General features: G+C 57.1%; 1 protein-coding gene across 3 annotated transcripts in view; it reads left to right on the top strand.

Moving 5' to 3' along the window:
- SH3YL1 (SH3 and SYLF domain containing 1) overlaps positions 1-14,152 on the top strand; it is an 86,346-nt gene that overhangs the window by 17,220 nt on the left and 54,974 nt on the right. Inside the window, exon 3 of one of the 3 annotated variants that reach the window (XM_074991202.1) lies at positions 497-610. The exons of the other annotated variants lie outside the window; for them this stretch is intronic. Coding sequence (XP_074847303.1) covers positions 497-610 — 114 coding nt within the window. The remainder of the gene's footprint in view (positions 1-496; positions 611-14,152) is intronic. 3 annotated transcript variants of the gene reach the window in all.

Genomic DNA, 14,152 nt, shown 5'->3' with positions numbered 1-14,152 from the left:
GGATAGCAGACATATTTACATGCTGACGTCATTCTGTTTCTTGCAAGGAATTTTTTTTTATGCATAGAGAAATTAAAGTTTAACACACACAATGCTACTGTTGAAAAGCTCCTTCTGAAAAATCCATCCACTTTTTTGTATCGCTATTTTAACTCACTCTTTTGTTATAAATTTCTTTCAGCATTGTGTCTTTCTCACGCAAGACTATTAAGCATGGGTTGCGTATACACTAGGAACTAACTTTGAAGTTAGGCGCTACTTCAAAGTAGCCTGCAGATAGTCTACACATTTTCCCTTACTCAAAGTTAACTTCGATGTGAGGGAACCTGACTTTGAAGTCCCTACTCCATCCCCAGGTTTGTGTAGATGCTCAACTTTGAAGTCTGTTACTTCAAAGTTATTTTTGTAGTGTAGATGTCGCCATGCTATTTTTAAAGTCATAAATGTGTTTTAGTATGTTCTTTTGAAAATGTTAATTTTAACTATTTGCTTTCAGCTAATGTAATAGCTAAAGCTAAAGGACTTGCAGTTTTATCTGTTATCAAAGCTGGATTTTTGGTAACTGCTCGTGGAGGCAGCGGAATTGTATTAGCACGTCTTCCTGGTGGAAGTAAGTTGTCAATTTCTCAATCAAACAAAGAATTATTATTCATCTTCCTTTTCTACCTGAGTGGAAACGTCAAAATAAGCATAATTCATTTTCTTTCTTTCATCTTTCCCTCCCTCTAGGATGTAGGAAATACCATACTGGACCAAATCAGTGATCTGTCTAGTCCAGTTGCCTGTTTCTAAGGGTATGTCTGCACTACCAAGTTTTGTTGACAAAACTTATGTCAACACCCAAAAGTCAATAAAACAAAAATCATCAGAGGATGTTCTCGCTTGCTCTATCTGTCAACAGACCATGTCCATATTGGGGGTCACCATTGTTTGAGCAATTCACTTTGCATATGTCAGTGTGTCATTTCTCAGTGCAGTGTTGTGGGAAGGCAGAGCTGATCCCTGAGCATCTTCAGATTACCTCAGAGTTTTCCTGCAGTGCCCTCTGCTGCTGGGAGCAGAATCATGAGTTACTGTGAGCTCTCAGTGCTGAGGAACATCGAAGCAGCATAGCAATCTGTCTTTCTCCTGCAGCAGCAGTGGGGAGGGATAGCTTAGTGCTTTGAGGATTGGCCTGCTAAACCCAGGGTTGCAAGTTTAATCCTTGAGGAAGCCAGGTAGGGATTGGGGCAAATAGATGCCACGGATGGTGCGTGGTTTTGACAAGAGGGCAGGGGACTGGACTAGATGACCTCCTGAGGTCCCTTCCAATTCTAGGAGGTGTGGGTGTGGGTGTGTTCTGAGTGCAGGTCAGAACAGTAGCATTCCAATGTTTTGTTCTTCGTTTGTTCCCCAAGTGAAGCAACTCACTCAGCTGTCGGGTATTTCCCAGGGCTTTGAAAGGGTAGGGATGGATGCAGAGGTCGAAACGCCCATCAGAGCCCTCAGGGTAGGCATTGTGAGATACTGGCAGAGGCCAGTTCTGTCAACAAAAGAAACAGCAATGTTTACAGTGTACAGGCTGTGTCTACACAACATTCCAGTTTCGGAATGGGAATGCAAATGTGGCCAATCAGAACTGCAAATTAGGCACTGATTTACATATCATGTGACTCATTTGTACAATAACAGCCACTCGCTATTCCAGAAGAGCTGTTTTCCAAAAAAAATACAAGCAGTGTAGATGGGGTTCATTCCCAAAGAAACCCCATTTTCAAAAGAACCCTTATTCCTGAAAAATATGAGGAAGAAAGGCACTTTCGAAAGCAAGGTTTCCTTTTGAATGAAACCCATCTACACTGCTCGTATTTTTTCTGAAAACAGCTACTCTGGAACAGTGAGTGGCTGCCACTATGCAAATAGGGCATTCATATGTAAATCAGCACCTTATTTGCATTCCCATTCTGAAAGGGGAATGTAATGTAGACGCAGCCTCTTTCTTTGTTAGCAATGAAGGGAGGGGAAAAGAAAAACACAAAAAAGGTTTTCTGTCACCAAAATTGTGTGTTTCCCCCACAAGAGTCACATTGTGATGTAAACGTTCTCACTGTTTTGTCATTGAGAGGTAGTTTTGGGGGACAAACTTGGTAGTGTGGATACATCCTTAGGCTGATTTTGACAGAAAAATTTGTCTGTTCTTCAGCAACATAACTGTTGATTGGACTTAGGTTTTTCAGCATCTTTATTGGGTAACAGGATGATATTTTCTAGTCTTTATGGCTGTGGCCACACTAGCCCCTCCTTTTAGAGGGGCTATGGTAATGTGGCACTTTGGGATATGCTAATGAGGCACTGTCATGAATATGCAGTGCCTTATTAGCATAATAGCAGCAACACACCTTTCAAATTGCTGGTTTCGAAACACATGCCACCCATGTACCCGGAGGGCCTTTTGAAAAAGACCCCTGATTTCGAAAGCCCCCCATTCCCAAAATCAAATGGGCAGCATGCATTTTGAAACTGGCAGTTTTGAAGCATGCTCGGCTGCCATTATGCTAACAAGGCACTGCATATTCATGACAGTGCCTCATTAGCATATCCCAAAGTGCCACATTACCATAAGTATGGCTACAGACTACATGTTTTATATATTAATTTTATTCCGTGATATGTTCATTTAATTTAAATATACAATTCAGATTAACAAAATCTACATCTTATATTTAAAAAAAAGCCACGAGGGGTCCTGTGGCACCTTATAGACTAACAGAAACGTATGAGCATAAGCTTTTGTGGGCAAAGATCCACTTTGTCAGATGCAGGTATAAATAGGCAGGCCAGAGCAAGGCTGGAGATAATGAGGTTAACTCAGTCAGGGAGAGTGAGGCCTACTACCAGCAGTTGATCTAGAGGTGTGAACACCAAAAGAGGAGAGACTGCTTTTGTATTTAGCTAGCCATTTACAGTCTTTGTTTACTTCTGAGCTGAGCAGTGCCCCTCTGCTATATACATTGGACAAACTGGACAGTCCCTACAGAAAAAAATAAATGCACACAAGTCAGATATCAGAAATGGTAATGTACAAAAGCCTGTAGGGGAACACTTCAGTCTCTCAGGACACATAGGCTACGTCTACACGTGCAGCCAACATCGAAATAGCTTATTTTGATGTTGCGACATCGAAATAGGCTATTTCGATGAATAACGTCTACACGTCCTCCAGGGCCGGCAACGTCGATGTTCAACTTGGATGTTGCTCAGCCCAACATCGAAATAGGCGCAGCGAGGGAACGTCTACACGTCAAAGCAGCACACATCGAAATAGGGATGCCAGGCACAGCTGCAGACAGGGTCACAGGGCGGACTCAACAGCCAGCCGCTCCCTTAAAGGGCCCCTCCCAGACACAGTTGCACTAAACAACACAAGATACACAGAGCTGACAACTGGTTGCAGACCCTGTGCCTGCAGCATAGATCCCCAGCTGCCGCAGAAGCAGCCAGAAGCCCTGGGCTAAGGGCTGCTGCCCACGGTGACCATAGAGCCCCGCAGGGGCTGGAGAGAGAGCATCTCTCAACCCCCCAGCTGATGGCCGCCATGGAGGACCCAGCAATTTCGACGTTGCGGGACGCGGATCGTCTACACGGTCCCTACTTCGATGTTGAACGTCGAAGTAGGGCGCTATTCCTATCTCCTCATGAGGTTAGCGACTTCGACGTCTCGCCGCCTAACGTCGAAGTTAACTTCGAAATAGCGCCCGACGCGTGTAGACGCGACGGGCGCTATTTCGAAGTTGGTGCCGCTACTTCGAAGTAGCATGCACGTGTAGACGCAGCTATAGTAACAGATTTAAAAGTAGCTATCCTACAGCAAAAAAAATTTAAAACCGGACTCCAAAGAGAAACTGCTGGGCTGCATTTGATCTGCAAATTTGACACCCTCAGCTCAGGATTAAACAAAGACTATGAATGGCTAGCTAAATACAAAAGCAGTTTCTCCTCTCCTGGTGTTCATACCTCCAGATCAACTGCTGGTAGTAGGCCTCACCCTCCCTGACTGAGTTAACCTCGTTATCACCAGCCTTGCTCTGGCCTGCCTATTTATACCTGCCTCTGCAAATTTCCACTACCTGCATCTGACAAAGTGGGTCTTTGCCCACGAAAGCTGATGCTCATACATTTCTGTTGGTCTATAAGGTGCCACAGGACCACTTGTTGCTTTTGCAGATCCAGACAAACACGACTACCCCTCTGATACTTGACATCTTATATTTAGACTCACAATTTATTTAGCACTGGTGCTTGTAATTGGAAGAACATTAACTAGCTCAAGCAACATCCTAGTTTAACGCAGAACTCACTGCATATCAACAGGGCAAAAATGTAGTGTTATAAACTTCAGCCATCCCTTTCCAGAGGAGCCATTGACTGTTCTACTCTGGGGCCTGGAATTGCTGTCAGCAGTCATGGGAAAACTACCCAGAATACAGCAATTTACTTCTAAATCATAGAATTCTAGGGCTGGAAAGGACCTCCAGAGGTCATCTAGTCCAGCCTCCTGACTGAAGCAGAATCAACCCCAACTAAATCATCCCAACCGTGACTATGTCAAGCCAGGACTTAAAAACCTCTAGGGATGGAGATTCCACCACCTCTCTTGGTATCACATTCCAGTGCCTCACACCCTCCTGGTGAAATAGTTTTCCTAATATTCAACCTACACCTCTCCTTCTGTAACTTCAAACCATTGCTCCTTGTTCTGTCATCTGTGTCACCATTGAGTACAGTCTCTCTCCATTCTCTTTATAGCCTCCTTTCAGGAAATGAAGGCTCTTTTCAAATCACCTCTTGCTCTTCTCTTCTGCAAACTAAATAAGCCCAGATCTCTCAGCCTCTCGTCATAGGTCATGTGTTTCAGATCACCAAATGTGTACTGGCTTGTGGAATTATTGAGGAGTAGGTAGGAATCCCTGTCCGTAAGAGAGACAATCAAATACCTATAATGAGTGCTGAACTGAAGGTTTTGCCTACTGGGTGTTAAAAGCACAAGCATTATGCAGAGGTGGAAAAAGTACCCAAAATGTTACTTGTCTAAAAGTGCAGCTGCATTCACTTCTGGATACTTGAGTACACTCATCTGTACTTTAACAAGTACTTTACAAGTGAGTACTCCATTAAAACGAGGAACATTTATACCTACCTTTATTCACTGTGTGGCCGTGTCTACACTAGCCCCAAACTTCGAAATGGCCACGCAAAGGGCCATTTCGAAGTTTACTAATGAAGCGCTGAAATTCATATTCAGCGCTTCATTAGCATGCGGGTGGCTGCGACGCTTCAAAATTGATGTGGCTTGCTGCCGCGCGGCGCGTCCAGACGGGCCTCCTTTTCGAAAGGACCCCGCCTACTTCGAAGTCCCCTTATTCCTGTGAGCAGATGGGAATAAGGGGACTTCGAAGTAGGCGGGGTCCTTTCGAAAAGGAGCCCCGTTGGGACGAGCCACGCGGCGACGAGCCACGTCAATTTCAAAGTCCCCTTATTCCCATCTGCTCACAGGAATAAGGGGACTTGGAAGTAGGCGGGGTCCTTTCGAAAAGGAGCCCCGTCGGGATGAGCCGCGCGGCAACAAGGCGCATCAATTTCGAAGTGCCACGGCTGCCCGCATGCTAATGAAGCGCTGAATATGCATTTCAGCACTTCATTAGTAAACTTCGAAATGGCCATTTGCGTGGCCATTTCGAAGTTTGGGGCTAGTGTAGACATAGCCTATAAGTGAACTTCTCCCGCTTATATGAGCAGGGTCCCTGGCCAGGGGTTGGGGAGACTGCAGCCCTGCGGCTGGAGCCTTCTCCCTCCCTTCCCTGTGACTGGGGGGAAGAGAGGAAGAAGGCTCTTAGCCCAGTTCCCTCCCCTGCACTCGCAGAAACAGGAAACTGATCAGCTCAAAACTGATCAGCCCTGAGCTGATCAGTTTCCTGGTTCTGCAAGCCAGGGGGAGACTGGAAGCAGCCTGCCCCTGGCTCCCAGCTCCTCTCACTCTGGGAGCTAGGAAACTGACCAGCCCTGGTGGTTCCTGGCTCCCCTCCCCTTGCAGGAAAATTTGAGTTATGCAGGGGTTGCAGGAACAAGCCCTGAGTAACTTGAGGGTTCATGTATTAGTATTAGTGAAGTGGACAGGGAGCTGCAGACAGAGGAGTTAGAGGGAGAGCAAGTGATCCTGCCACTGAAGAAGCTACCAGGTGAGAGCGCTGGCTTTTGGGGTGAGTGAGTGTGGTTAACTGTTTGAATTTGAACTGCCATTTTGATTTCAAGTGGATGAGTTTGTTTCAGTTTCTGTGGCAGTTGGGGGAGTGGGCCTGACCTTTGTTCCCTTGACTGCCTTTGATCAGCCTCCCTCCCCAGTGTGACTCAGAGGGGTGGGCCTGACATAGGCCAGCAGGCTTTAACATATTGGATGCCGGGGGAGTGGGCAGGCATAGCCTGCCCACGGCTACAAGGCCCCTCTCACGATGAGAGGGGACCCATTAAAAACAGCCCGGTCCCAAATAAATACGGGGGACAACGAAAGAAAAACCAGGAGCGGGAGTGAGGGTCAAAGGTTTAAAATAAGGGAGCTGGAGGGGGACACGGAGCAGAGGACCCCGGACAGCGCCCACCGTTCCTCAAAGGCGTCCAGGGAGTTGGTGGACGCCGCCCAGAGGAACTCTGCTCGGATTCGTGAGCGGAGGGAGGAACGGAAGTAGGCCCCACAGTCGCAGGTCGCCCCCCCGCCAGCCTCCTCTCCCTGGTTTTGTAAATGGCCATTTTGGCCGTGGCCAGGAGGAGGCTGACGAGGAGGTCCCGCGACTTTGTGGGGCCATGGATAGGGTGTGAGAGGATGAGAAGGTGTGGGGAGAAGTGCTGCCAGAACCTCAAGAGGAGGTTCTGGAGGAGCCAGAAGAGGGGCTGCAGCCTGGCGCACTCGATGTAGATGTGCGCCAGGTTCTCCCTCGTGCCGCAAAAGGTACAGGTGTCTGGGATGGGGGTGAACTGCGCCAGGTACACGCCTGTGCTCACCACTCCGTGGAGGATTCTCCAGCTGATGTCCCCGGCGGGCCGCGGGACCAAGGTCGAGTAGAGGCCGGCCCACCGGGGCTCCCCACCCTCCGATGACGGCAAGAGGTCCTGCCATTTGTGATCGGGGCGGGACACGAGGGTGGGGAAGTGGAGCGTGTGAAGCACGAGCGCGTACAGAAGATGTCGAGGCGCGGTTCGGAAGGGGACCGGCTGGAAAGTGTGCAGCCGGCTGAGGTGATGGGGGGGAGGTGGGCGGGCAGGATCGCGAAGCCAGGGGCCCATGGAGAGGTCCAGAGGGCTAGGAGGGGGGCGGGGTGCACCCTCTCGCAGGACCCGGCCGAGGTAACTATGAGCGGTGGAGGGCAGGGCAGCCTTCACCTCCCGGAGTACGCGACGGGGGGAGCGTAGGTCGGAGAGCCCCATGCGCTGGGCGAGTGCCGGGGCCTCCATCCAGTCCCTCCGGTCATAGTCCAGGAGGTCTCCGACCCTGGTGATTCCACCTAGGACCGGCCTCCGGCGCACCGTGCGAGACTCCGCTGCCTGCACACGAAGGTGGGGGTTGTGTAACAGGGGCTCCGCGAGGAGGTCTTCTCCCACGGTGGCCCCTAAGGACCTGGAGGCTGCGAGCAGCCGCCAAGTGCGGCGGAGGTCCTGGTAGAAGGCCGGCATCTCCGAGAGGCCTCGCGGACGGTCTCTGCAGGATAAATAGAGGAGCTGCCGGTCGCATCGGAGCCCTCGATAACGGCGGAGGAAAGCGTGCGCCAGCGTGCTCCACGCCGGACTATCTGCACTGTTGGTGTTGAGAAGCCTCTGCAGGGCCCGGAGGCGGAAGACATGGACCTGAGTGTGCGTGCAGGTCAAGCCCTATCCCCCCTCTTCCGGGGGAAGATGGAGTACCCCTGCAGGGACCCAGTGCAGTCCTGGCCAGAAGAACTCCAGGATTAACCTCTGGAGCTGGTCCAGGAACCCGGGGGGTGGGACCAGGGTGCTGAGGCGGTGCCAGAGCATGGACAGGACTAGTTGGTTCAACACCAGCGCTCTCCCTCGGAGGGAGAGAGACACTGGAGTAGCCCCGTCCACCTCTGCAACCGCTCAGCGACCCTGCTTCCTAGGCCTTGCCAGTTTTCCGGCGGAGAGGGATGCGTGGCGGAGAGAAAGACGCCCAGATAGAGCAGTGGACCCGCGCTCCACTGGATGGCCTGAAGCGCAGGTGGGAGGCGGCTCCTCTGCCATCCGGTCCCGACCACCAGGCCAGAGCTCTTGACCCAGTTGACCCAGGCGGAGGAGGCTGCCAAGTAGATAGCTTGGCAAGCCTCCAGACGCGCCAGGTCTCCTGGGTCCTGGACCACAAGGAGCACGTTGTCGGCATACGCCGACAGGACTAGCCACAGCCCTGCCTCTGGAAGCGCCAACCCCGTCAACCTTCGCCGAAGGAGGCAGAGGAAGGGCTCGATGGCCAGGGCGTACAGCTGTCCTGAGAGCGGGCAGCCTTGTCGTACTCCCCGTCCGAAGCTGACAGGAGCGGTCAGGGTCCAGTTGAGCTTGACCATGCGCTCCGAGGCAGCGTACAGCACCCGGAGAAACCCGACGAAGCGGGGTCCGAAGCCGAAGGCCTGCAGGGTGCCCAGGAGATACCCGTGGTCCACCCTGTCGAACGCCTTCTCCTGGTCCAAGGACAGGAGGGCGAACGACAGGCCGTCCCTACACCCAAGCTCTAAGAGATCCCAGACCAGGAACAAATTATGCAGGGTGGTGCGGCCTGGGACGGTGTAGGTCTGGTCGGGGTGGACCACGTCCTGCAGCACGGACCCCAAGCGACGGGAGATGGCTTTGGCAATGATCTTGTAGTCCGTGCTGAGGAGCGAGATGGGACGCCAGTTCTTGAGGTTGCGGGGGTCCCCCTTCTTGGGTAGCAGGCTGAGGACTGCACACCTGCACGAGAGGGGGAGCACCCCGCTTTGCAGGGCCTCGGCCCAGGCGCCGAGCAGGTCTGGGCTAAGGACGTCCCAAAACACGCGGTAAAACTCCATGGTCAGCCCGTCCATGCCCGGGGATTTATTGGTGGGCATGAGATGGAGGGCTTCCGAGAGCTCGGCCAGAGTGAGAGGAAGCTCTAGCCGGTCCCGGTCGCCCGTGCTGACCGACGGGAGTTGGTCCCAGAGCGCCCTGCAGGCGTCGGCGTCGGTCGGATCCGGGGAGAAAAGGGCGGCGTAGAAGGCGCGAGCCCTCTCGCGCATCTCCACCGGATCCGTAAGAGGGGTGCCATCCTCCGCCAGAAGGCAGAGGATATGTTTTTTGGCGCCCCTCTTTTTCTCCAGGGTGTAGAAGAAGCGGGAGCCGCGGTCCATCTCCCGGAGGAGTTGGATTCGCGACCTCACCAAGGCCCCCTGTGCCCGATGGGCGTCGAGGGTCCTGAGCTCGTCCCGCTTCTCCTGGTACGTGCCGCAGAGGGATGGATCTCCAGTGCTGGTGGCTAGACGCCTCTCCAGCTCAAGGACCTCCTGTTCCAGCTGCCCTATCAACGCATCCCGCCGCCGGCTGGCCCCCTGAGGTATAGTCGCGGCAGAAGAGCCGCGCGCTCACCTTTCCCAGGTCCCACCACCGCCGTGCTGAGGGAAAGGCATGCCGCTGCTCGCGCCAGGCCAGCCAGAACTCCCGGAAGGACGCCACAAAGCCCACGTCCTCCAGCAGGCTGTTGTTAAAATGCCAGTAGGCTGACCCCCGCTTCCCCGGCAAGAGGGAAGCCTTCACGGCCACCAGGTGGTGGTCTGAGAAGGGGGCCGGCCGTACACTGGAGGCGTGGGCCCGGGAGAGATGGTGCCGCAAGATGTAAATGTAGTCCAACCGGGAGTGTGCAGGTTTATGGCCCACCACCCGGACGTAGGTGAAACTGGCGTCCTCGTCCAGGTGGTGGCTGCGCCAGACATCCACCAGGGAGCGATGGTTAATGAGCTCCCTGAGGACGTCCGCAGCGGCCTGGCACTTCTTGGTCCCCGTGCGGTCCCGCTCCTCGAGAGTGCAGTTGAAATCCCCGCCGAGGACCAGGCACTCGCGAGGATCGATGGTGTCGAGGAAGGCCGCCGCCTGCCGGAAGAAGGGGGTTCTCTCTGGGCCGAGTGTCGGGGCGTAGATGTTGACAAGGTGGAGAGGCAGCCCCTCCACCCGCACCTGGAGATACAGCAGGCGGCCCAGCACGACCTCGACGCTCCCCAGCACCTCAGGCTGCAGGTCTGGGGAGAACAGGGTCGCTACCCCGGCCCGGTGGCCTGAGAGATGACTAAAGTGGACCCCGTCTCCCCACTCCAGCCGCCACTTGGCTTCGGCGGCTGGAGTAGTATGGGTCTCCTGTAGAAAGGTGACCGAGTACCCCCACTCTCGGAGGAAGGAGAGCACTCGGCACCTGTGGAGACCCGACCCGCAGCCCCTGACGTTTAGTGTGGCAAGGATGAACGGCGCCATTTGGAGGGCTGGGGAGGATCCTCGCCAGAGGGAGCGCCGGCGGTTCCCGTGGGGCCACGCAGCAAGCCGTGAGCCACGCCAAAGGTGACGAGGGCGTCACGGAAGCCACGGGCCCGTTGGTAGACCGCGGCGTCCCTCTTCCCGGTCCCCTTGCCCTTCCTCAGAAGGGCCCTCGCGGACTCCAGGGCAGAGTGAAAGTCTCCCCAGCGCTGGAGGGCGAGAGTAACCTTGTTCTTGGAGCCGCGAACGTCCTCCAAGAACTGGCGCATCTCGCCCGCCAGCGCGTGGGGTGCTGAGGTCTTGCAGTCTTGAGAACCCGTCGGCCTCATGTTCTTTCGGGCCCCCCGGCCAGAGAAGAGGTTGGGGTGGGGACTGGGGCCTGAGTTTGGGAGGGGGGAGGGCGGCGGAGGGAGAGCAGCCCCGGAGGTGCTGGGAGAGGGCAGTGCAAGAGGGGCCTCCTGAGGGGTTACGACCTCGGGGGCAGGTATGAGTGGGCAGGGGTAAAAAGGAGGAGGAGGGATGGGGGCAGGGGAGGTAGAGATCGGTGGGGGAAGAGAGGGGTCGTGGGGGGGAGGGAAAGGAGGGAGTGGGGGGAGAGGAGGAAGGGGAGGGTTTAGAGTGGGGGGGATTGCGGGTTCTGGAGCGGGGCATTGGCCGGGAGCGGGTATGGTGGGGGTGGCAAGCAGTGAGGCCAAGGTGGGAGCAAGGGTAGAAATACGGGCCAAGGGGGTCTCCAGAAGGGGGGCTTCCTCAGGCAATGGCAGCGTGGAGGATGAGGTGCCGGCACTCTCAGCGGGAGGTGCCGGCAGGTCGGGGTTTTCAGTTCCGGGGACGAAGGGGGGGTGCAAGGGGAGCCCTGATTCCCCGGGGTGTCCGGGGGCTGGCCGACCTCCGCCAGGGGGTCGCCCCTAGTTGAGGGAGGGAGGTGTCGCCCCTTGGGGCAGCTCAGGGCAGAGGGAGGTGGCAGTCAGGGAATCGCTGGTAGGCGGAGAGGGAGAGGGGGAGTGGAGAGTCCATAGGCGGCCCACAGGCCTCCAATGGCAGGCCTTCCATATCCAGGGCCACCGGGGTGAGGCCCAGGGCCTCGACCTCCTGCGAAGGAGGGCGAGGCCGGGGCCCACCTCCTCCGGGCGCTCCGTTACAGCCGCCTGGGTAGCGGCCGGAGGGGTGTCGGAGGAGGGCGCGGGCACAGGAAGGGTCGTCTCGGCCTCTTTTGGCTCTGGCTCCGGGGCCGAGGGGGTGTTAATTTCCTCGGCCACTGCGGCGGCAACCTCTGTTGCCCCCGGCAGATGGTTGGTAGCCGGGGGTTCGGCGGGTGGAACGGGGCTGGCGGATCTCTTGGGTGCCTTGCGCAGCACCTCCAACCCGTCCTTCAGCGGGGTGGGGTGCCGGACGCGCGTACCCCCTTTCTTCCTTTCCCCCCCCACCAATACCCAGCCCTCTGAGGAGGCGGGCTGGGCGGTAGTGGAGGAGGGGCCAGGGGATAGGGCTGACAAGGAGGGAGGGAGGAGGGGGGTGGGGCGGCAGCGGAGAGGGGCGACCCGCCCTGGGGTGGGCCGCCTTTTGGTCCTGCCGCCGGCCCTGCCTCCCTCTCCTCCACGGGCCCGGCTTTTGTGCCCGCTCGGGCGCCGGCGCCCGCTTCGTCTCTCCCGGCACCATGCTGCCGGGCGCCCTCCAATGCCCGAGCGGCGATGGATCCGTCCGGGCCTAAAGGAGGAGGGGCGGTCCCAGGGCCTGTCGCGGTCGGGGCGCCGCCGGTCTCGTGGCCGACGCCCCCCGGGTCGGAGGAGGTCCCGGGCTCCTCTTCTTCGTGCCAGGCCAGGGGGCAATCCCTCCGGACATGCCCCGCTGCCCGGCACCCAAAGCACTGGGCCCCCCCCAGGGTGTAAAAGACCCAGTACTGGGCCCCTTGATAGGGCACCAGTATAGTCTCCTCCTGGGCCACCCCACCCTGTGCTGCCGCCGGCGGCAGTTGGACTCGGGCCTGCCGGCGGAATGAGAGCACGTGCCGTAGGGCGGGGTCTTTGCAGCCTAGGGGGAGGGGACTCAGGACCGTCAAAGGCTGGCCCAGGGCGGTGAGGAGAGGCAGAAGGGCAGAGTTGGGAGGGAAGGGCGGGACGGACGAGAACACCACCCGCACGCCCAGGTCTTCCAGCGGCTCCAGGGGCATGTGCATGCCCCCAACCGCCAGGCCCCTCTCCACCGCCTCCTGGGCGGCGGCCTCCGAAGCCAGGAAGAAGACGATCTTCCCGAACATCTGCGAGGCCACCACCACGGCCGCGGACCCCACCACCCGTGCCAACGCCCGCACGTAGGTTTCCACGTGGGGCGAGGCAGCCACCAGGAGGCAGCGGACCCCGTGCCTCCTGGTGAGCGCGGGGAAGGGGCCGCGACCGTCGGGGATGGTAGTCCTGGCGGAGGCGGACGGAGCAGGGTGCGAGGCGGCGGCCGCCGCCTGGGCGTACAACCTGGGGGCCGAGATGTCGGGGCCCCCGGGGTGGTGGAGGGAGCGGGGGAAGGGGAGAAGGGGAGGCTGCGGTGAGTGCTTGGGCAGCCTGGGGGAGAGTCCCCGCCACAGGGGGGTTAGCCTTCCGGGCGGGGCTCTTGCCCTTTCTTTTCCCCTGGCCCTTCCTGCCCTTTTGGGGGGGTGGGTTCGGGGCTGGGTTGCTGGAGGACGCCGCGGCGGACGTGGTGGGAGCCCCGGAGCCTGCGCCCTCAGCCGACATGGCGGCAGAGTCTTGGGCAGCCCTGGATGAGTGGGCTGCCGTTTCGGGGGTGGGAGGGGTGACAGTGGAAGACGAGGGGAGGAGAGGGTCACCGGATGACCCTCCGGTGGGTGTGGGGGGCATGGTGGTGGGTTTTTTTAAGATGGGGGAAGTTTGTTGGGTGTGGGGGCCTTTAAGAGAGAGCAGGGGAGGGAAGGAAGGATGGAGGCATGGCTGCCCCTCCCCCACTGGCCGGGCTGAGGACCCAGTTAGATGGGGGAAGGGCAGAGCAAGGGCAGTGAGGTCAGGGGAAGGTGAAATCAAAGATGGCCGCTACTCCCAGCACAAGATGGTAAGATGGCTCCTTTTCTGCACTGGGATGTGAGGGATTAAAGTCTATGCGTGTGTGGTGGCGGGGGGGCTCAGGCGCTTAGGTAAAGTGAAAATAAAAAGGGGGGGAGGGGGCGTGGGCACGTGAAGGTGGGGGGAAGGAGGGGTGGCACAGCCAACCTGGGGGGAATGGGGGGTGCCCACGTGCGCCTGAGGCGGGGGGGGGCCCACAGCAGCTGCTGCAGAGCCTTCAAGAAACCAGGGGGAGAAGGAAGGGGCAGCTGGTTAGAAGGGGGCCTGGGTGGAGGAGGGGCCCCCAGCGGCGGCTGGGTGTGGGTGCGGGGGGCAGTAAGGGAGGAGGTGGCTGCAGGGGTGGGGCAGGGGCACACCCTAACACCCCACCCCGGCTATGCAGCCACCCCTCTGGAGCCCCGGTGAAGAAGAAGGGCTCTGCCCAAACTCAGCCCTCCCAAGCCACTCCACAGAAGGAGGCTTGTGGAGGGGGCCCAACTGCCGCTTTAAGAAGCCCCTTACCTTTCCTGGGGGGTGAGGATGCAGCAGCTGCTGGATGAAGAGGTGGGCTGCTCAAGTGGGGGGCAGCAGCAGTTCCCCCCCCCAGAAGATGG

Source organism: Carettochelys insculpta, chromosome 3 (genome assembly GCF_033958435.1).
Source record: "Carettochelys insculpta isolate YL-2023 chromosome 3, ASM3395843v1, whole genome shotgun sequence".
NCBI classification, from domain to species: domain Eukaryota; kingdom Metazoa; phylum Chordata; order Testudines; family Carettochelyidae; genus Carettochelys; species Carettochelys insculpta.
The sequence above is the reverse complement of the archived record's forward strand: the minus strand, read 5'-3'. Positions and strand labels throughout refer to the sequence as shown.